The 25,280-nt window shown below is 31.6% G+C and overlaps 1 protein-coding gene across 2 annotated transcripts; it reads left to right on the top strand.

Annotated features, from left to right (window-relative positions):
• The first annotated feature begins 3,743 nt into the window (after positions 1-3,743).
• Positions 3,744-24,845, top strand: LOC148301128 (uncharacterized). 2 transcript variants are annotated; one of them, XM_088273754.1, is made up of 10 exons: positions 3,744-4,041; positions 16,957-17,324; positions 17,758-18,022; positions 19,147-19,241; positions 19,451-19,558; positions 20,492-20,637; positions 20,745-20,880; positions 21,878-22,016; positions 22,524-22,669; positions 23,646-24,845. In XM_088273754.1, exons 1-10 carry the CDS (start codon positions 3,897-3,899, stop codon positions 23,799-23,801), a joined length of 1,704 nt encoding a protein of 567 aa, XP_088129880.1. In that variant the 5' UTR covers positions 3,744-3,896; the 3' UTR covers positions 23,802-24,845. The 2 variants fall into 2 exon arrangements, with proteins under 2 accessions (XP_088129880.1, XP_088129881.1); XM_088273755.1 differs by having other exon boundaries at positions 3,750-4,041; positions 20,498-20,637.
• The last annotated feature ends 435 nt before the right edge of the window (positions 24,846-25,280 follow it).

Consider the following 25,280-nt stretch of genomic DNA (forward strand, 5'->3'; position numbering starts at 1 on the left):
ATTCGTCGCTCTGCGGATGTCTAGTCTGTAGTCGATTTCTTGTAACGCAATGTTGGCATTATTTTTCGATGAGCCTGTATACCGTATTTTACGGATAAAAAATTCCGTCTTATAAGACGCTCTTTTTTCTGAAAAAAAATGCTTCCAAAATTTAAGGTTTGACTTAATCTCAAAATTTGTTTAAAAGGCTTAAAAATGGTGATATCAATCATGGGTAGAAATAATAAATGTTACACATCTGTAAAGCAATCACAGCCTATGACGGTCATAAGCTCAGACTTCCATATTCTTATTCATCTATGTTGTGATATCAAAAAATGTTATCAAATAATGATTTCATTCACTAACGTTTTTTTAATCACTCCGTATTCTGTTGTATAGAATTTATAATTTTTTTTAAATATCATAAAAATATATAGATGTTCGAACATCTTAACATCCAAAACATGAAACTTGAACTTCTATATTAAACTTTATGTATGTACCACCCACAAACTATTATTTTATCAAACAATTCTTATCGCGTGTTTTAATCTAATAATACTTTTATAATCTAGTTTCATCCTGTTGTTTCAATAATAATTCAATATCCTGTTATCTTTATGCCGAACTTATCCAATAAAAATCTACAAGAAAGCTTTAAATTTTCTTCAAGCGAGTTCATACTGTGATCGCATTATTTAATTCGAAGCAATTAATCGTGTATAACGGAGCTTTAATCATTATAAAAATCTTAATTACTATCTTCGTATTAATTAAGTTCCCAAAAAAAAACACATTTTATTTTTTTCGTTTTATATAAAAGGTGCTCGTATAATATATCGTGTAAGCATATTTCTAAATCTACATTTAAAATTCTAAATATTATTCTTTTTGCTATTCAAAACATAAATATAGTCATTTTAAGATATGTTTTAATTCATCGATTCTGTGCTCACTTGTTATTATATCTATCCATTTTAAAATTTTATATTTAGTTAGTAGATACCACTAATTTATAAAATATGACGTAAAGCGTTTTCACTGTTAAACACGTGTCAAAAAACATTTCAATTGTTCAAAAAATAATGATATTTAATATAAGATTTATGAAATTCACAACAAAACATACTTAAATATTTTTATCATACTGTTTATTACAAAAACCCTTGCAAAATAAGTACAAAATATGTTCAGAACTATACAAATTTAATGTTTTATTTATTTATTATTATTTATTAGTATTTCACTAGCCCTAGTCTCAGTCAAGACACGTGTAATATATAAATATTTTCCTTTAAATTTCGGACAAGAATAGTAAATTTAAGCAGTGGTACGTTTAAAATATGCAATACTTTTAGCCAATATGCAAGAAATCCATGTACAATAAAAAACAAATTTTTCTTAAAAACAAGATTAAAAAATTTATAAGAAAAGGTCTTAATATATCTACCGAATTTGTAATTTACGAGATAAACTAATCACTTTTAATTTACATTTCGATAGGTAAATACAATTTTTCCTTAAAAACTTTTGTGTCTCGGGTTAGGATGTATTCCGTATTATTTTTAAATACTGTTGCACCGGAACACGTGTCATAATTCAGATTTGAAGAAATAGTTGTATTCACCAAGTGGAATTTAATTTGAAAATAGATACATATTCCTACAGAATGACTGCCGAATCAATTAATGGAAAAATATTCAGTTAATGAATTTTGAAAGTTTTCTGGATTATTTTTATTATAATATTTTTCTTTCAAACATGCTTAATTTTGCCGTTATCATTGACTTCTTCAATACAATTTAACAACATAACAGGGTCAAAATTCTGATCAAAATGTTCAGCCTTTAAAATAGATGACCTTTAGTGGGAGCGATAGTATTCCAAGAAATAATCAAGTGAGGCGTCTTTAGAAAAGGTTCTGGTATTATAATTAAGGCTTAGAGGACGTCAATCGATTACGAATCCGAAAGAAACTTGATTTATAAAAACAAATTAAGGATGATAAATTGAATACGATATAATTTAGGATCCTCTTTTTTCGAGAGCAAAATAAATTGACAATCTCTATCAAAATGTCCAAGGTTTAAATGACCGGCTTTTCCATTCTTTGTTTTATATTTCATTATTATTTAATGTATCAGATACTGGATGTTTCACCCTTCGGATGATATGTCAATATTGTAGGTGTCTCAACTTGAGATAAAAAAATCTTATATAAATAAAATTATATACGATTTTTTATCTCGCTTTATGAAATTCTATTAAAAATTAAATTTTTAATAGAATTTCAATTTAAAAATTATATTTTACAGAACAGTTACATAAATACACGTACATTAAAGAGTAACAAAAAACAGGTATTCGTAACATTGCAGTTACAAAATTTCACATAAGTATATAATTTAATATAAATACCTGGATGAGGGACGGGAGGGAGGAAAAGGGGAAAAGGGAAAGATCAAATCTCAAGTCTAAGAGAAATTATGTGAAAATTAGAACACACCACGATATGAATATCGACTTATTATGTACGCGATCTCAGTGCTGACAATGTCGAGTAGAAAATATTGAAATTCTCATATTCATCGTTGACCAATTTTGATGAACGATAAAAACTCAAAAAAATAACTGGTTATTCTCAGATTCATATTATAAACACAATCAACTAACTAATCGACTTCCCATATATTTTCAGCGCTACTTAATCAACGTTCACGTCGAACCCTTTCGAAAGGTATGAAAACTAATTTGTAAACGGAAAAAATTGGCCGAAATAATTAACTTGCTACCAAATAGATAGTTAAAAATAATCATTAATCTACATCACTTATTTAAAACTCAAATTGAATAATCATATTTAACATGTCTTTATTTTGAAAGGAAAAATATAAATACAAATATATTACAAATTACAATAATGTCCTCACTGGGCTTTCCCATGCCGAAGGCACAATTTACAAAATGTATTTATAAAAGTATAATGAAAGAAAATTGTTTATGCATTCATAAAATACAACATGGCCGAATGATGCGATCTACTTCAGTTCTGCCAATATCCATTTCAGAACTGCACTTTTTTAATATGACTTTATAGATATTTAATGACTTTATGGATAATGAAAGCAGGTTGTACAAATTTATTGCATAATAATAAAAAATTTTTTCACCAAAAAGTACATATTTGTAATGTCAGCTTTCTATTTTCTTTTTTTTCCATGTAGCCACATAGAAGAACACAATAACACAAAGCATGTCAGCTTTCTATTTTCTTTTTTTCCAAGAGCCACAGAGAAGCGTGACCGGGTACAGCTAGTATTAAAGAAAATTGTTGATACTCGTAAGTGTGGTTATAGTATGAGTATTAACGTTGCATTTGACAATACTTTGACAGGTGACTGAACTCGACAAAACAAACTTTATATTTATCCAATTAATCTTTGATGGAAAAAAACACGATTCTATAAAATATTGTTTGGTTTATTTTAATGGGCCGTGCAGCGGGGGGTTGCGGAAAAAAAACATTTGAAAATGCGCAGTAATCATTAATTAAACGTCAAACTTTACGGCCGGCGAATTCTTTCGGTAGCGTGACACGCCACTTCTGGCAGAGAGACGATCTTGTCACGAAAACAAATTGGTAATTAAGATCTCGGTCACTCCCTTACGGCCGTGGTGTGTTTTTTATGCCCAAACGTGTTCCGTGGGCGCCATGCAGTTGGCCGGGACACATTTTAAAGCCAGGGTTTCCAAAGATCGGCACATTGCGCCGGGCGCTGCCGTCCCGCCGACATCCCGCTCCAACCGAGACGACATAACCTCAATTTCCAGTGGTTTCCCGCCGCGCCTAGTTCGCGACACGCCGCAAGGCCAGCGTTCGAACCGAAGGTTTTCCGGGATATTTGACAAGCGACATGTTTCCGCCTTTTGTGCTTCGGGTCCTACCCCTCGTGTTGGTAGGGGTCGCGTTCAGTCACGCTAGCCACTTCACTACCCTGAGTAAGCAGCAAAGGGAAGACCCCAATATCCGAGTGACCGACGACTCTGTTATCATTGAAGGTAATGAAATATTACAAACCAAATATTTTCTTCAACCTTCTTGCTGTGTACTTTCCCAATCATTTGTATTACTAGGTTTCAGTCAACTTACTGTCATAACTGCTTACTTATTGTATCTTCTATTATCAACAGACTTTTTTATATTTCCAGGTATTTTATAAACAATATATTAATGAATGATTTTAATCATATGATTATGATTTTAATTCAACAAATTGTTGAAAATATGTCTTTATTATCAATTGACAATGCAAGTAACAAATAATTAAATATTAATCGTCGTTTTGAGCAGTTTTATTATAAATTTTAGCATAAATCATTATTTTTACGACAAATTAATCAAAATTTATTTATTTATTATAAATTTATTGGAAAAGTAACACAATAAAATAATAGAATGCATTAAACAAAAAACTTTGTATAGTCCAATTATTGGTTTCCCCTTAACTAATTATTTAACACTGTCAAAGAAATTATCACATGTGTTAATTTCAATAATCTGTAGAATGTTAATAATAAAAATGCCTGTTTTTAACAAAACATTTTTACCTTTCTTTGTAGGTAGTGTAAGTTTTCTAAATACATATTTAAACATTCACTTTTTTTTTAAAACACCCAAATTTTCCACACGTTATTTTTACTGGGAAGTTGTACAGTATTTTTGATACATCGTTATAATTGTTTTTGTTTTTAATTTATTAATTGATTATTATTATTGTGCGTGAAGTATCTTTATAGCTGTTCAGTTGACATTTGTATCATATATAAATAAATATAATTCAAGCTAAACGTGTATATCAGGTTGTTATAAATATAAATACTGATCGATTTATAAATACCAAAAAATAATGTTTTGCTTATTTTTTAACCATTCGTTCTTTTCTCCACAAACTAGATCTACTTTATCTCCAAACTAGATTGTAAATTAATCTGTTTTATTTTAAAAAGTATATGGTGGTATTTGCATAAAACCTTTTTGTAATTGATTAATAGATTTGTTTGATGATCTCACTGTTTTGAAGTAAGGACCTAGCTTTTTCGGTTCAATTGAAATTATTAACTTGGCAACAAAATACTTCTCTTATTTTTACCAATCTATCGGATCGACGCAGTGTTAACAAGATCGTTAAAAATATCATAAGCTCCAGATTTTTGGTTATATGATGTGAGTAAAAAAGCTCAAAGTTTATGACATTTCTCATATGTGGGGAAGGAAATGGAGTTAGAATGTAAGCACCACAAGGGAAGGATAGAACCAATGCTACTCGGAGTTACATACTTGCACTAAAGTTTGTGATGTTGACAAAATAAATACTTAAATAACAAAATAAAAGTGTACTGGTACCTTACCAAATATTTCAACTACGTAAACTATCGTAAAAATGGTTTTAAATTTCATTATAAAATTGTAATTTAATTCAATTGATGTCTTGTTTCTTAAGTGGTTGCTGCATTTGGCTACAATCTATCAGGTCATGGATTTAATCCTAAATGGGTCTTAATAAATGTGGGGGGTTTTTTTCGTTATAGTATTTTTTTAAACCTTAATCTGGTATTAAAATCACAGGATAGATAATCAAGATTATTAATTACACGAAAGCAAGTCTTCGTGTGATTAACGATCAAGTTAACACTGCAACTCAGTACCCTATATGCGTACTGCTGTGTACGGTTAATGGTCAGTCGAAAATAATAATTTAAAGAGAAATTTAATATATTATAATATTTTTACTCCGTAATTTATTTTTATTTTTTATAATTTGTTGTGACGTGTATTTTAATATTATTACCATCATTATAAAACCCATTATCAATGATGTTGAAAGCATCTAAACACGTGTTTTAATAGATTTTATTAATAGTTGTATTTACCAAGTGAACATTAATTTTAAAATGGATAGATATTACTACAAAATGACTACCGAATCAATCAAGCAATTACAATTTATATCTACATTTATCTAACGAATATTTTATGAAGTTTTCCTGACACTAATTTCGCTATAAAGTGTTTGTGTTATCCTCACACATTTTAAATGTTCAATTCTTCATTATTTATTTTTTTTTTTTTTTATTAGGGTTAAAAACAGCAACATATGTAAAACGAAACATCAAAAGATATACATTAAACAAACCAATTATAGTTAACCACAGAAACATAAAGATTAGTACAAAATATTTAGTGTAGATCTAGCAAATAAACACGTATTTATCAGAGAAAATCTGTGTAAGAGGGTGTGTGTGTATGTGTGATGTTGATTCCAGTAGGAACATACATACAGTGCAGAGAAGCATAGCTTTAAAAGATCCTGAGAGGACAATATGCTCACCATTCGACTTTTCAACACAGATTTTCCGCAATTGAAAATGTCAACTTGGCTAAAACATAAGTTGTACTCACTAGCCACCGACACCGACACTCTTTGTGTCTTCTCACTCCTCCCATCAATCTCTTTCTTGTCTCCTGAGTACCGAACTGCTGAAATATCTCATGCAGATGGGTTGAGTGATGTCATCTCAGCGGCCAATGACATGTTCGCCATTTTTCGGTTTGTATGTATACCACAATAATTGGTTAAAATTGTAAACCATTTCTACGCCTTTATTATTTAAACGCGAGTGGTTGTTATTGTTATTATTCTAGCAGTAATCAGTACCGCATAAGGCTCCCTGAAGTCAACGTGACTTGTATACTATCAAACAGATACTAAAACGTAGTAATAGCACGTAATAGATATTAAAGGGAAGAACGCTAAGAACTATGGTAAATATAACATAATATGAAATAAAATCATTTTCACCGCTGAATGCTAAGCCCCCTCTACTGTCATATTGTAAATATATATATATATATATATATATATATATATATATATATATATATATATATATATATATATATATATATATATAAATATATTTATACATATAAATATATTTATATATATATATATATATATATATATATATATATATATATATATATATATATATTTATTTATATTATTTTTTGATATCTCATCAAAGATGAAGAAGAATATGGAAGTCTGGGCATTTACGGGGCTTACGACCGTCATAGGCTGGTTTAAGTGATCGTAAATGCCCAGACTTCCATATTCTTCTTCATCTTTGATGAGATATCAAAAAATAATATGAAAGTGACTCCTGTAATTGGAGATAATCCAGATTTTGTGAACAAGTATTTGGACACACTCAAAATGTTGTATATTTATTTATATATATATATATTTATATATAAATATATATATATATATATATATATATATATATATATATATATATATATATATATATATATATATATATATATATATATATATATATATATAAATCTTTTGACAGATTCCAACATTCCTCGGTACCCTCCCATAAAATATTATACGGCTTAAATAACACGTGATCGGAATATTTTAAGGCACAACAATAAATTATTACCCTTCTATTAAGGTAAGATCGACATTAAACTTCTTATGTAAACAATACACTTATTTAAATTCATTTGTGTTTTGAAAATATAAATTGGATTAAAGTTTAAACACATTACTAGATTATAAAGGCAGAAAAAAAACAGGGAAATTACCACAAGACATGACTGAAATTATTACCTATATTTTTGTAGGTTTAGAAAAGTAGTATTTTCATTAATATTTATTTTGCGATAAAAAAGGTTTTTGATCAAAATTTGATAACATTTAGATTTATTTTAAAATTCAGACTTTTTATACAGTCCCAGGCAATTTAATTTAATAATAATGTAATAAGAGGTTGCTTTCAAAAGCTTCGTAATACCTGAATAATAATTTGTACATACTTATAAGATAATTTCATTAATCGATTCAGCAGTCACTTTGTGGTGAAATCTATCCAATATAAATTTAAAACACTAAAAACAATTGTTCGTTTTTTCAAAACCTTAAATCTCCTAAAATTAATCACCGGCTACTTTTAATATTTATCGAAACTTTGCATTAAAATACGTGGGTGTTTCTGTGTACACCTGTGACATTTGTATAACCTATAAAAGGTTATTAAAACACCTTTTTTAGCAGCAATGGTAGCGCCATGCCTCGAACACACCCAATATCAAACGTTACGCATGCCGGAGATCGTGATTCTTGACAATGTTGTCAATGAAGTTTTTTTTCTCAATATTTTCGATTACATACTACTACTACTACTACTACCATCACGCCGTTTCCCCGCAGGGGTAGGCAGAGAGGATGGAACGCCACACTCTTCTGTCCTGACATACACTTCTCGCCTCCTTCACATCCATACATCTAGTCGTACATGCCCTCCGATTACGCAGACTTTTGACACCGCCAGATTTTAGGTTCTGATTGATCTGATCGTGCCAAGTCTTTTTCGGTCGTCCACGTTCTGTTTTCCCTCTCACATTCGCCACATATATTTTCTTAGTCATTCTCTCGCTATCCATTCGCTCCACATGTCCATACCACCGCAAAGACTTCTTCCTAATCTTTTCAATTATTCCTCGTTCAGCCTTACATTCCTTTCTTATATCATCGTTTTTCGATTACATTGTTTTGATATATTGGTTTCAATATTTTTTTATATTTTCATATCTTCACAAGCATTGTAAAATCAAATATATTCGAAATATGTGGTATATATTTTATTTATTATGTATTTGACTTAACTGAGCTGCAGTAACTCTATAGATTCAAGATTCGGTCAGAAAAAAAAACACCAAAAAAGCAACCTCTCATTCTAAATCAAGTCACTTTTATGTTGATGTTATCAACGAAGTTCCAGATTTTTTCTAAATGTCAAATTAATTAATAGCACATACCTACACAATTCACCTACCTTTATCTAGCAGGCATTAACGATCGTTAAATAAAATATTCCAAAAAAATCCACTACAAAGCGAATCCCGGGTAATTGCCGCTCTTGATATTTACAGGGATAATTCCAGTAAAGGTCGCTTGAAATACAACTTCAATCGTAACAACACGTTCAATCGAAACAGAGTGTTACAGAAATCATAGTTACAAATTGAAATGCGTTAAATATTGAAATAAGTGTTACAACTAACATCCAAATTTCAAAAAGGTTGTAAAATATAAAATATGATAGTAAATATGAAATATGATTTTAAAATAATAATGTTAAAAATAGTGTATCAGCTCTCTCGGCAAATGGAATATTATAGGCGGTTGCTGTTCTCAATAGTTTTCCCAGTAAAATTCTGTGTCTTTAAAAATGGATATTTGTCAGACGGGAGGAATATCTAATTTAACATACTCAACCTATAAAGAATAGTATTAGACTCGTTTTGTGTTTATAACAGCCGATGTAATTAATATTTTCATTCATCATTTTCTTTTGGAAAATTCGCCTTCGAAAAAACGTTATTTTCGTAAGTTGGCAATGAATGACGTCACAGAAACGATGGAGTTATTTAATATTGGTAACATTGCTTAATTATTGGCGGCTCTATTTGTTGATGTCAATGATGTTAACTATTATCTCTTTCCAGATTTATGTTCAAAATAGTCATTTGCTTCCAAGGCAGTAAAAAATATTAAGAATAAAAAATAGATACCTCGAAATTGACCCCAAGTCTCTTTACGTGATGGCATCAATAAATTCGGAGAGGTTTTTTTGTCCCAGTATTTCTGCCCACCCAATGAACTTGTTCACAGAAATGGTGTAGGTTGGTGATCCTATTAGCTTACGTATAAATAATGCATTACGTATCAAGATTTCCAGGAAAGCAGACGATTAAAGGGATTTTATATGTTTTTTTTTATATTTCCACGTCACTCGGTACCACACAATAAACACCTTTCTTACATTTTTAAATTAAATTTAACTAAAACTTTCTTAGTAATGTTCTAAAACAGCAAAAAACTCACCAATTTTCTAGCACTGGAAATAACTCCTCATAAATACGTAAAATTTTATAATAATACAAAATTGCTATTATTTTTAGGGTGTATCTCTTTTAAACTAAATATTTTTTATTGAATATTAATATGTATTTACATAATAACAAAAATCTATTAACGTTTTGTTTTTAAATTATTTATTGATGATACATATCAATATATATATAGAAATCTCAACTTGACTAAGTATATATCGTTTTCATACGAAAAAAGGTGGAAGCCTGAACATCCTAGAGCTTACGACCCGCCATTTAACTGGGTTAAATGATCCTTATTCTTAAGTAGTGACTTCAAAAAACTAAAGATGGATCGTCTCAGTCAAGACATCTTAATATATAAACAAAATTTACTTGTTAAATGCCACTAATTATTACATATGACACGTGTTTTATTATCAAACACCAAATGCTAAATTCAGCGCAAATTTGAGAGATGAAAGTAGAAGCTATTTCTTAATTTTATCAGTGGGCAACATGGACAACATGGGCAACAGTGGAGAGTCATTGTCATATATTTAACCAATTTTTAATGTTTCAAAATGTTGACGTTTTTAGTATTAAAGACTTTTAAGTATTATTTATTTTATTAAGTGGTAAAAAACGAAGTGTTTTCTTTAATTATTGTAACTATTTTAATGATTTTTACGTTATTACTTAAGATTTTTTCGTTATTACTTATTATTTTAATGATTTTTACGTTATTACGAAAGATGATTATCAATTATATGGTTATGTGAACTCGAAAAAATTATCATTTCCAACGGATTATGTATAATAAATATTACATATGTTATAAATAAATAAATGCAGTTTATAGAAGTAAGTATTTAAAAAAAATATATATATAACCATCACTCTAATTTTATAAATGGCTAATGGCTATAATTATACTCCATATGATTGATTCGTTAAAAGATAACTACTTTGATTTATGACACTGAAGATTTAACCAAAGGAAAACCAGTTTCTATTTATATGTGGATAAGATCAATCTTTAAATTTCAATGGGGATCGCTTTAATTTAAGATACGTAAACAAGTTCATAAACAATAATATCGATCGGTGCTCTAAAGCGCTTAAAATCTAAATTCGGAGAACAATAGACGACGAGTTCAATAAACCTGCGCCAGAATACGTAATGAATTTATGAAATAATATTCCGTTAGCAGTGAATCACGACCGCCCAGAAGAAAAATCTTACGAGATGTTATCTCGAGCGATGTGTCCAAATGTCAAGACACGATCCAAATACATTTACCCGAATTCCAGCCACCCCAAATGGCTATCTTTACGGTCGATAAATTAAACCAAGCTTCCATGTACGTAAGTGACAAGTCTCCGAGAACATGAAAAGCAGCCACGATAAATAAACATCGAATATAGGACTGAAATGAAGATGGCGGACCGTTTTGGCATTATTTAAATTATGTTTCCTGGAAATCGATCCTAACGGAGTTTTTATTATTAAAATTAGGCGAAATGTGGAACGAGTTAGCGACCTAGACGTCGAAACGGACGCGAAGTCTCAAAAAATTGAATGAAACTTTTTAATTTATGGTAAATTATAACTTGCTAGAATTTTAAATGTTCGCTTTTTGCGATGAAACGAACACTTGACAACCATGAACGTAGGTGTTCCATTATTTATGTTTTAAGTATGTAAAAAGTATAACATATTTTTGTCACTTGACAACTGTCAAACATCAATACAATACATTACATAAAATTAGACAATATTTTTTAATAAAATTGATTTTTATTGAATTAATGTATCTACGTATATTTTGAAATATTAAAAATTGTCTCATTTTTTATGACATATAAAGTTTTAACGGAAGAAGTTAAAGGACCCCAACCTAACGATTTTTTTTTTGTTTTTTCGATTTATCCTTTTTTATGTAATTTAATTATCACTAAAATAAATATTTAATCGAAAATTATAACAACGTATTTTTACGTATTTTTATCCCATCAAAGTATTTTTGTACAGTGATAAAATTTAACAATTTTCTCTTTTCCATTTTAACTGAATCAAAAATATTATAAAAATATAAATAAAATTTCACAATTACAATTTTCTGTTTTTTTTTAATGATCTTTGAAAATGTGATTTTATTGATGATCACTTCGATCATCTCGTTGGATGTGCGATGTTATATTTGCTTTTAGTGTATAAATATTAACATTCTAACTACAGTAGCAAACAATTTTCTCTTATTTGTCTTGAAGTTACCTCCTACGTATATTGTACATGCTACTAGTTACCTATTATCATTTATAACCTCAGCCACTAAGGTTTTTTTTAGAATTGGAGCGAAAAGTGATCGATATCTCGATTTAAAAAAATCATAAAAATATTCGTTTCGTTACACTGCGATTATTATTTGCAAAATCAAATTTAATTTCAATAAAAAAAATCAATGTACTTTATATTTATTTAACAGTTCATGGAAACATATTTGAAAAGGTCAGAGATACTGGAGTTTTCTTTAAATTTTGTAAGGTCTATAAATTTAAAAAAAAAATTTAAAATATGCTATTCCTAAGTATTGTCCATTTTTTTTAAAATGACCATATATAATATTATTTTTAAAAAAAATATAATAATAATAATAATGCCTTATGAGGGCGTTTTAATTTTTAAAAACAAAGCAATAAATCCATTATAAATAGGATTCCATAAATAGGATTCTTTGTAATAACCAAGCAATTAAATAATATTTTTGATGATACTTTGTACCAAAAAAAATGTAGGTATGTAAAAATTAATAAAACACAAACTTTTTTGTTACAATAAAATTACGCACTCAACCCTTTTCAATTCAAACCTAGACTCACCTTATCACTTAAATATGTATATTTTTTTGTGTCAAGTTTAGAACATTTCCACCTCTAAATGCTCGAAATCATAAGGTTTTTTTCGAATCCGTTTGGAAAATCGTACTTAAAAACATTTTAATTTTGTTTTATAACTTATTATAAAGATAAATTTGAAAGCTCTTTAAATCAGACAGGCTTTAGTCCGCACAAATTTATGTGATTTACGTTGACGGCAAATCTCATCCAAAGTCTCCGACAGATTAAATATTGATTTACAAATTCTTCGAAAATCTTTCTTCAACCGTGGCATACACGTAGCACGTTTATACGTTATACGCGTTTATATCGTTATCGATCGCGCCATGTGTTACATTATACCTACATGCAGACAAGTGTCCGACAGTCGTCAGGACTACTGGCAGGGAGTAAACATCCCAATACGGCCATTTGCATTCAGCGAGAGGAGCGGACGTGTCGTTGGCCGATGTGCTAGCCCTCCCGAGACACGACCTGGTGTCGACATGGCTCGGTGGAAGTTGGCATCACGCCGTTTCCGAAATACCGTCTAAAAATTGATAGATTTTCATTAATTGATTTGGCAGTCACTTGGAATTAATTCTGAGATCTCAGAGGTTCGAATTCAGAACGCGAACGGCCGCACTAGAGGTTGGACGTCTTCCACGTATGATTTTTTGTGATAGTTAGATGGGTACTTAGTTAGTAAATATTATACATGCCTTATACAAAATATTCCCACCAGTGTTATAAAAAAACTCATTTTAGAATATATGTAGTTACATAGTTTCACATTTATGTACATGTACAGACTAGGGTATAATGTATTAGGATACATATACACATTTTTAAGACGTATACGTAGGTATATAAAGACATATTTATAATATGTAAACTGCTAAAAATTTGACTTTACGTCACATACGTGATTATTTATTGATTTGCCATTAAGTTTGAGGAATAACATGAATATTTCAATTCAATAATAAATGTTTTGCATGAGATCACTTTTTTAGTTTTTTTAATGTAAACACGACTAGTTTCGAGAACTATAGATGTTCTCATCAACAGGTAAAAATACAATCTGAGAATCGATAAAAAAATCTAGGTACCTACTGATAGAGGTGGATGGTGTTATAACTGGAGGGGATAAGTTTGGGGTGAGGTTTGTTTCAACGCGAATATTGTATTTTTACCTGTCGATGACTACATCTGCAGTTCTCAAAACAAGTCGTATTTACATTAATAAACTCAAAAAGTGGCCAGATTGAAATGTTTTATGTTTATATCTTTATTATGCTTTCTATGGTGATTTCTCAATTTTTCACACAGTTCATTACTTTTATGTATTTATGTGCATTATTGCAATGACCGCATAATGAAAACTGGATAAAACGAACGTGAAGGAATATCAACAAATGTAGTTTCATTGAGTAATATATCAACGAGCGGGTAGAAACGCAACCCAAAATCGAGTAAATATTAAAATGATTTAAAAGTAATATTTTTGTGCAACTCCGTAGTGTCAACGCACTCGAGGTCCTGGGTATGATTTTCAAGGAGGTCAAAATGAATATAAGTGATTTTCACTGTCAAATTTGTTTATTATCAGCCTGGACACCAGTCCACTTAACCAACAAGGACTGATCATTTCGTGCAATTGTTCAATGCAGTCCCCTATGCACAATTGGGTACAGATAGGGGTATGAAGAAAATGTTATATTTACGATATCATTAATATTTTCTATGAAATGCATGATTTTAAAATCGATACCACAGTTCATTTATTTTAAATAGTTTATTGCTAGTACCCATAGAAATAATTTATATTTGAAGTTTTGCACTAACATTTAATAGAAGAACCGCAGTTCGTATGATAAAACAACTGTCTTATAGCTTTTTCACTATTATTTTAATAAAAGCAGTTTTGTTAAATGGATAATTGTTGTCGTTCGTTTAGTACATACTCGTAAGTACTTCGCTACGCTAAAACCGTCTTCACCCAAAAAAAATCTACTGATTTTTTTTACATATGTACATTAATATATGTTAATAAATATATTTATAAAAATTCGATTAATGTTATCTGTGAAATAACTAATTTTACATATTTATGTAACGAGTAAAGTTTTATTTAATACGTAATAAAAAAATTAATACTCTTGTAAAGTTAAATTAACTTACATATTATATATTTTTTAACGATTGTTACTATATTTTGCTTGAGGAACATAATTTTTTAGAGTTTATTAACAGTCCGCAAACACATTTGGATTTCATTTCTCCATTAACGTTTTTCCTTTGTTGAAATATGTTGGTACAATCGTTCACTGAAATTTTCAGGAAATAATTCCAGGAAAGAATCCAGAAAATGAAAAAGACATATGTTACATTATTATTTTGTACAAAAATGATTGAAAATTGTATTTTGTTTTATATGAATATACGAGTATATGTGGGGAAATCAAATTAATCTTTTCAATGTCATTTTACAAGAAAACTTTACCTGTTATAAAAAATGCTTTAGAAATTGAAAATTAGAGCGGAAAAATAAAAAAAAAAACGATATTTTAATTGATTTAAGAGGCAAAAAGTAAAATTTTGCCGATCGGTGTTATCTGATTGGAAAATAAGAGTACGTAATAAATAAGGCTTAATTTGTATGGCCGATGTCAACGACCTTGCGGTGTTTTGTGAGAACATGTTTCGGCAAACTGATGTTGCGACGAAACAGTCCGTGGTCATGTAGTGCGAACAGCCTTCCTGGCGTCGTGCCTAAGTAATTTGACATTATTAACGCCAATGCACAATATTGGAACTGAATTCCTGAATGCAGTATGCAGATGCAACACGTTGCTCAGATTCTGTTTTTCGACTGTCACAGTATTCAGCAAGAGTGAGGGAAACTTAACATTTTATTTTTTTATTTTATTTCATTTGGGAATTTTACAGAAAAGTTACATCAGTAAAGTTATTCACATAAATTAGGCTTTAAAAAGCCTTCTTAGAATATCCGAAATGAAAACTCTACGACCCATTGTAGGCCTAACAAACACTGCGCGACAGAGTAAGAAACTCTGAAATAAGAAAAATCTGCGATGTTGAAGATGTTGTGCTATGAAGAAGAGAATGAAGACGATTCTGAAGAAATCGTATGGGAAGAGCAAGTTCAGATTGAGTGGTGAGAATAGCAGCAGACAGCACCATAAGAGGTAACATACCCCCAGGAAGACCACCTAAACGATGGAGAGATAACTGGTCTTCCACCTCCTAGGAGCGGACCGGAGAATGACAGGACATAGTCCTAAATAAAGAGGAATAAGAAAACATAAATGAGTTACACAAAATAAGTGCTTGTACTATTTCAGTGACTAAATTCCACATTTGTAAATTTGTGAAAATACCTGAAAAAAAGGACGGGGGTGGGGAAAAAGAACTCTTAATTTGTGAAAAATGCCTATATTTAAACCAAAATCGATTACGCTAGGTGCTAAAAACCGTGGGTTCGCCGACTGCGACTGGGGATACTTAAAACCGCGGAATAGCTTGTGGCGACCAAATACGATGTTCGCGCCATATTACGCGCCGATAAGTACGAGTATGCGATAAACGGAAATTGATGAGTGGGCGCGGGCGAGGTGTAATGAACCTCCAAACAATTTGACGACCAATGAGACTATCCAAATAGGTTTATTGTCATGTAAAACTGAATGCGATACCTGACACTACTGCTAATACGTATATATGTACATGTATATGTGTGTGTATATATATATATATATATATATATATATATATATATATATATATATATATATATATATATATATGTATGTATATATGTGTATATATATATAAGTATATGTATATATATATATATATATATATATATATATATATATATATATATATATATATATATATATATGTGTGTGTGTGTGTGTGTGTGTGTGTGTTTGTGTGTGTTTGTGTTTGTCAATGAAAAAAAAAGGTTTAAAAGAATGAAAGGATTTTTTTTAACTTTTGAGATATCTCGAAAATCTATTTTTTTAAAACGATCATTGTGATGTTAAACAAATAAATATAAATAACGCAAAAAATAATATTATTTTTTATTTTGCATTAATTTTATTTTCTTTTTTTAGTGACCGGAAACGTACGCCATCGGCGCGAGATCGACCGGAAGCAGCATGGCCGCCAGCTCGTCTACCAGACGGGCTTGGGCCACCTGGGCAGCACGTACATAGTGAGCCACCCGCTGCTGGGCACCTACCCGGTGTTCCGGGCGGGCCCTACGTTGGGCGCCAGCGTGGGGCCCAAGGCCGCCGGAGCCGCGGGGCGCAGGCCGCCACTGCCGCACGCGCCGTGCATCACGGGGGCCGGGCAGCTCGGCAAGTGCGCGTCCTTCCGGGAGTGCTACCCTTACTTCAAGGTGCCCAACCTGGCCTCCTGGGGACCCTGGATATTCGGCAGCTATGACACTTGCAACTATTACAGCGATCAAGTCAAACAGGTAATTTAAACGCGATGGTATCATATATTATTAAAATAATGAAGGATATTGGAACCATGAACCGAACTAGGACAAACACAAAATGCCAAACTTTCTTCTAGTAGAAAGGAAGGCCTGTCAACAGTCAACAGTCCGGCTTCTCCTGATGAGTTTTCCGAGGTTTTCTTGTGTATATATTCTTCTTTTCGTGGTAATAAAGATGAGCTTAATATGAACTTTCAAGTCACTAGTACACAGGCGACGATGACTTATAAGTTACCGCTTCGTTTAACGGCGATTTGGGTCGCTAATTCACTCTGTCCATCTCTGTGCGTGTCTTCATTATCATATTATTTATAGAATATCCATATATATGTAGAAATTCTGATAATAAAGCCAAACAGGTAATGTGAATCCACATGTGCAAGTGGGTAAATTAAGTTTTACCTTCCAGACAGATGTGTTCCAAACCCTGGGAGTGTGTTGCATCAGCCCCGTCATCCTGGAACAACCCGACGACTCCTCCCCCACAAGCCCTGCACCTGTGGCACCGGTGGACCCTTCAGGCCTGTACCATGAAGACACCCCCGGAGCAGCTCCTGCGGTGGCGCAGTGGCCCCCCTCCAGACTGACTCCATTCGGAAACTGGCCCCCAACTATACCTCCCCTACCCACTCACCCCCCGGATCATGCAGCCCCTACACACCCCCCTGGCTTCGGTAAGAAATCATTTTTATTTCGAAGTTTATATTGTATTCATTATAATATTAATAGTTAGGTGTTATATTGAGTCAGTACTTCTATATGGAGTACTGACTAAATAAACTAGTTAGAGGCAATTCCAAATGTGGCTATATCGTAGAATGCTATGCATTCTATGGACCGATATGGTCAGCAATGCAAATGTGCTCCAAAGAGCAAGAGTAGGAAAACAGTTGCTGACTGATAAAAGTTCTCTCTGGGCTATGTGCTTAGAGAGAAATACGAGCTATTGTACCTTATCATAAAAAGCAAAATAGAAGGTCGACGAGGTCAGAACAGAAGATAAATCTCTTAGCTCTGGAATATGTGAAATTGGACGGGGATCAGAACCGTCGAGGCGCTGTTTAGAGCTGCCCAAGATAAGTACAATTACTCTTAAATGATAGTCGACGTCAGGGAACCTAACATGACACGCACAGAAGAAGATAATATTTAAAATAAATTCCAATCAATATTCATCTGGGAATTTATATATCTTAACAGCTATTTTAACGAACTACATATTTTGTTATTTTGAAAATTACAATTTAAAGCTACTGACAAAACTTTTATACTGTTATACGTCAGGAAAACATTGTACATAATATTTTGATATATCATTGGTGTAGTCTGTAAAATATCTTACTCCCTGTGGGGTTGCTTTTCAGGAAGCAACTATTATAATACTAATATTTATTTATAATATTTTGACTATTTTAAAATTTTTGTGATTTTTTGTGATCAGTAGGTATCTTGATTATATTGACCTATAATATATTCACTTAAACTAGGTAACTGACTAACTACCATGCCGTTTCCACGAGGGTAGGCAGAGAGAATAGATAAGCACATCACTCTGTCTTTGAAAACAATTTTTGCCTCAATCACATTTATAAAAACCCGCTGATTGTTCTGACTCCTGAAATTTCCACACATGAGTATTTGAAGTACTTGATTATGGCAAATTTTCAAAACATTACAAAACTTTCCAAATATACACATTACAAAAACTTGGCAAGTATTCAGTAATGAATTACTAGATAACAAAAATTATAAATTGCTTCCAATTTTAATACCATGCCAATATTTTCACTGTATATAGGAATTCCTGCCGCTGAATTTCCTAGTAAACCTCAAACCACAACCAAGAAACCTTTTACAACAACTTGGGGAACAAAACCACCTCAGAAACCACAGGTAATTGAATTGAATTATTCCTTTTACATACTTGTTATTGTCTTAAAATTCCTGTAACAATGATCTAGCAAATACCATATATAGATATGGTTGTTATAAATTATATTTAAGATAAGACACTGCTTATTTGAAGACCCCCCAGGCAATGATTAAAGAGTGTTTTGAGGTTATGTAGAGTGTGTAAAAAAGTAAATATTATTATTTTTTAGCCATGGCCTCCCACGGTCCCAACACACAGTCCTCCATCATTCACGACAACCATGGGATCAGAAACATTCTCCGGAAGTGCATCCTGTGGGAGCAAGAATGGATACCAGGTCATTTTTACACATTATTTGTGGGTGGTAGTGTGCAAAGGTTATATGAGGGAAGAATAATTGATGAATATCGCTCAATCCTTTCAAGAACGTCATAAATCAAAAAACTTGATATTTCAGGAGATCGTTTTTAAAATTTAAAAATATAAAACAATGTATTAAAAATAAATATCAAGTCACTCATTGATCTTTTTACTGCGCAACAGATCTTTTTACGTAAAACCTGAAGGTCTCCATTTGAAAAATATTTAGTTTATTTAAAAAAATAATTAAACAATACCTTTTCTTCAAAACAACACTTTCTGCCCTGTGGCGGGTAAATATTAAGTTTAAAATATGCCTCTTTTGCTGGGATATAGTACATTTTCTGGGCATTCGGAAAACATGCAAAACTGAAAATTTACGATTTTTTACTTGTGACGTTCTTGAAAAGCGTGAGCGTTTTTTTTTTTTTTGACTTAAAATTATCCTTTTGATTATGATAAGCAGTATATAAATTGTTCCTACATACAGGCCAATGTTTTCACGAAAGCATATGGCACAGGATCCATTGTGTCTCTATCTTTTGGTATTGTCCATTCTGTCTGTTCTCACTTTACCCATGATTGCCAGGTTGCAATTTTGAGAATACCAAGTGGTCAGTCATATGCATTTGTGATGTCATGTCAACCATAACAGTGAAGTTATTCACTTACATCACCTCCCACCCATCAAACATATTCTACTCCTATATCTATGAATCTGGAGAGCAAGACTGATCACCTTGCCTTTGTAAGACGGTTACATTGTACCAATATGATGCAGTACCCTTTGCACCACTTGAGTACCGATAAGGGCCCTAAGAAAAAAATCAAATAATTATGGTATGGATAATTGGTATAGTATTTTTCCTCTGTTAAGATAATTTCAAAGATTTGTGTATGTTTCTTTAAGGATCAGGAAAGAATAGTCGGAGGTCAAAATGCAGAATTAAATGAATGGCCATGGATTGTGGCATTGTTCAACAATGGAAGACAGTTCTGCGGCGGATCCCTCATTGATAATGAACACGTTTTATCAGCTGCGCATTGTGTAGCACAGTAAGTATGATTTTAAAATAACTGAAAGCAATTCACTTACTTAACTAATTCATAATTTCAAATATTTTTTATTAAACAATGTATTATAAATTTGGATTTCATTTTAGCATGACTTCAACTGATGTCTCACGAGTGAGGGTTAGATTGGGTGACCACGACATAAAATCTAATCATGAAACCCGACATATTGAACGGAAAGTCAGGAGAGTAGTCAGACACAGAGGATTCGATATGAGAACATTGGTAAACATGATATTTTTACTACATATTATACTTTTCTAGGAACTTATACAAATAAGCAGTATCCAAGTTACACAAGTTAGATTTGTGTACAGGTATACAACTAAAGATTGTTGCTATTCTGCTTGTCCTACCTTCCTTCCTGTATTCCTCTTCCATTAACTTCTGCATAATGACACTCTCCCTCATGAGCTCCTTTTATAGTATCACATCATACACTCCAATATCCAAAAATTTACAACACAAGACTTTCATGTTATCAGCAATCAAGTCAACAGTATGTTGATCTAATGCAGTGCATACACCACCTGGGAAAATTTAAAGCATTCACAGGCCCCGTGGCATAGGTGGGCAGACTCCGGACTTCAAAACTGACGTCCCTGGTCTGATTCCTAGTAATTGCAAAATAAATTCGATAAATATTGATTTTCACTTGGTCTAGATATCTGTAATGCATTTTTCACTACTACCTTCCCTATGCTTACCATCCTATCTGCAGAAAAGTCTCATAATGGCTTTTCTTTTTTTAACTTCTAAATTTACAATGCATTTAACACAATTGACAGTTACCAACACAATTGACAGTTAACATAGTTGAATTTGCAGATTCCCAAAATAGAATAAACATTTTTCAAGTCAACGCCTCTTTTAATCACCCTCAGTGCAGTGCATAAGCATGTTTAATTTATCATACGAAATTTAGGTTTCGATTGTGAACGGAGTCATTATTTAAATGTGCACATTTTTTTTCTACATTAATATTGGATTTAACACCACAAAGAACGTTGTTATCAAGATTTTTTATAGAGATAAACTGTTTATATTTAAACCCGTAGATGGTAGCAATAAAAAAAATGCCGAAACAATAAATAAAATAACTAAATTAAAAAAATTATGCATATTGCATACTGCATAAAGTATTGCTTGACTTTATCTAATTAGGGTTAATTTTCATATTTTGCATTTTCAATATTTAAGCATGACATTATATTTTTTCTAGTACAACGACATTTCCATACTCACGTTAGATGAACCCGTGAAATTCACCAGAGAAATACGTCCCGTTTGTTTACCAAGAGGAAGAACTGACTTTTCTGGAAATAATGCCGTTGTGGTCGGTTGGGGCAGTTTACGAGAAGGTAAGGATATCAGCATTATTATTACCGACTTATTCACCACTTCATTAAATTAAATTAAATTATATTAACTACATTGGCAGCTCAGTAAGGGGTGAGGTGAGATTAGGAGAGAGAAGGGATGTTTTCACCAAAACTTACGCAATAAGTAAAATTATTATGATAACTGGTTCTATAATTCATTTATTTATTTCCATATTTTACATAAAAGAATAATCTACATGAATACCTCATCAGGCACTACAGTACTGTGGCATTTATTTACATTATTTAAAGCATCTAAAAATATATAAAATAATACATAAATCTACACAGTTTTAAAAAAATATATATATTTTTAAAAAATACAGTAGAGTCCCGAAAATTCAGCCTAACATGGACCTAAGATTGGCAGAGTTTGTGAAAATATCAGGTTATCAGGAATGTGGTAAAAAAGTAAAAAGTCTTTTTAATTATTTTATAAATATTGTTTCAATTAAACAAATAATTCATGGGTAAAATTAATTGCAGGTGGGGTGCAACCAGCCATATTGCAAAAGGTTTTCATACCAATTTGGACAAACGCAGAATGTAGGGCCAAGTATGGAGGAGCCGCGCCAGGAGGTATTGTTGAACACATGCTCTGCGCAGGAAAGGCTGCCAAGGATTCTTGTAGTGTGAGTATCTATAGCAACATTTTATTATACTGCTAGCTCGGGACAATGAGGCCTACCTCGTACTCATCCATCCGTTCCGAGTATAGATGACACCACAGTCAAACTTCATATGGCGAAAGATGTCTCTAAACAGAGCTAATAAAAGTAGCTACAAAGGGCAAACTGGCTGACTTCTAATTCCAGCTTTCTCCAAATAACTACTTTATACACCTCAATATCATTATATGTCATGCATCTGAATTTAAAATAATCTAATTTATATTTGAAGCACTAACTTTGTGATTTTCCATTTTATAATTAAAATGTAACTTTGTTTTAAATAAAAACAAATGTACATTTTAATTATATTATAATAATCTAATCTCTCTTTTACGAAATTGAATTTTAATAATAATAGATAAATATCATAAAAGTATGCGCTTGTCATATAACATACATACATAACAAGCTATATAAGGGTACAAAAGGGCTAAGTTATTTAATATGGTGGAATAGCATAAGTGCGCAGCAATTCATTGAATGTCGATTAATCGTTTAAGATTTTTTGTATGCATGTTAAAAGAGCCGAAGACTTTTTTTGCAAAAATGGTCTTTTCTATTAGGTGTCAATAAAATCAAGAATGTTTCTTTCCCACATGCACATGCAGCATGCAAAAGGTCTTCTTCTTCTAACTCTCATATGCACACAAAGGTGCATAGGGCACAGCATCATATTGACACAGTGTTATCTTGATCATTAATTACAGGAAGGCAAGGTGATCAATCCTGCGCTTCCGGAACCAATCATGGATAATATTAAATAAATATTAGAGCGTAAAATCACTAATATTTATTTTCACCCCTCCCCTGGGTATTGAACCCAGGACCTCGAGCACGGTAGCTAAACATACTTACCGTTACACCACGGAAGCAGACTAAAACTATGCAAAAGGTTGCCAGGCGATATCATAATAAAAGCAATTAAATATAATTTCAGGGGGATTCTGGAGGTCCGCTGTCAGTAGGAGAGGGCGGAAAGTGGACCCAAGTGGGCGTGGTGTCCTGGGGCATCGGGTGCGGCAAGGGCCAGTACCCCGGAGTGTACACCCGCGTCACCTCCTTCCTGCCCTGGATCGACAAGAACACCAAGTAGCCCACTCCTCGGAACTAACAAACTCGACAAACCTGTTGCCATACTATCGCGGCTTTTCCTCTATCACTCCAATATTGTCAGAAGACAGATCAATAATCTATTAATTAAAAAGGATTTTTTAACATTCTAATTACGTCAAGTCCTCTTTTTTCATTTTTTAAACGCATTCAAAGATGACATTGTATGTATGCCACTATATTTATACGGTCCCCAGAAAAATATAGGTAGACAGTTACACTTCCAATGGACAAAAATTCATTTGTCCTCTGCTCCACATACTGTTGTAATAGATACAAGTGAAAAAAATGAAGCTTGCATTTTAACTCAGACCAGTACGGGTTAATGCCAATTTTCTTAAAATGATGGATTAAAATGTTAATTTTTTTAGTGATTAATTTTGTTTTTCAAATTGTACTGAAAGACAGACAAATCAGCTGTTCAGCCAGAAATTTCATATACATATGTCTAAAATTTCAGTAGATGGATTAGTACCTACCCAATCTAATTATATGTAGAAAAAGACCATATTTACATTGTGAAATTACCAACCATCCATTTGAAATTTTAAAATCAATCGATTTTTCAAACACAGGGAATGCTTTTATTAATCACTTAATATGACCAATATGTATATGATAAAAGATATAGGCAAAACGAACAAAAAAATTGTGGAGAAAAAACAGACTATGGCCGTCCATAGTCTGTTATTAATGTCCAATGTCTGTACATTACCTTCCGCTCTGCTTGATTAATTAAAGGATTTTGTTTAATTAAGGTTTATTGAAATCAAAAATATTTACACATGCCTATGCTTTCGGCCCGTCATATATAATAGTCACTCGCAGTCCAGTTGGAAAGGAAAAAAAAGTTGTTTTATTGTTTTTTAATATAGGTACTTTTGACATTATTGGAGGTGATAGAGAATAGCCACATATTCCTGGATAAATTATTTTACACTATCATACACGAGATAAAGTAATGTGAAATACTTTAGGGAATGACTAATAATATATTTTTTGTAAGAAATAGAAGGGATATTTGCAATATCTACTTGCCTTACTTTTTATTACTGTATGTAATTCATAATTCATTATATTATATATTTATCAACGACCATCCTTTATACATACTTATTATATTCATAAAAACTGTAAGGAGCAAAAAAAAACAGTATTATTTGAGTTTATTGAATAAACATGTAAACTGTTAAAAGTACTAAGAAAAATTATGGTGCTCTCATGAAAAATATGACATATTGATTACCTCCATTTTTAAGTGTGCATTTATCGTTTAATTATTGTGGCCAGGGCTTTTTTAAAACAAAAAAGGTCCTGGAACTCACATCATGTCAAGATTTTAATTTTAAAAAATAAATTCAAATATCATTTAAATATTCATTACAATACCATATTTTATCATTTTGAAGAATTATATAAATATAGATTGTAATTACGTAAGCGTAAACATTGTTTCCTCTAA

This window comes from Brachycentrus maculatus, unplaced genomic scaffold (genome assembly GCF_059751285.1).
Source record: "Brachycentrus maculatus isolate JH-2025_06_01 unplaced genomic scaffold, ASM5975128v1 h1tg000602l, whole genome shotgun sequence".
Lineage (NCBI taxonomy): Eukaryota > Metazoa > Arthropoda > Insecta > Trichoptera > Brachycentridae > Brachycentrus > Brachycentrus maculatus.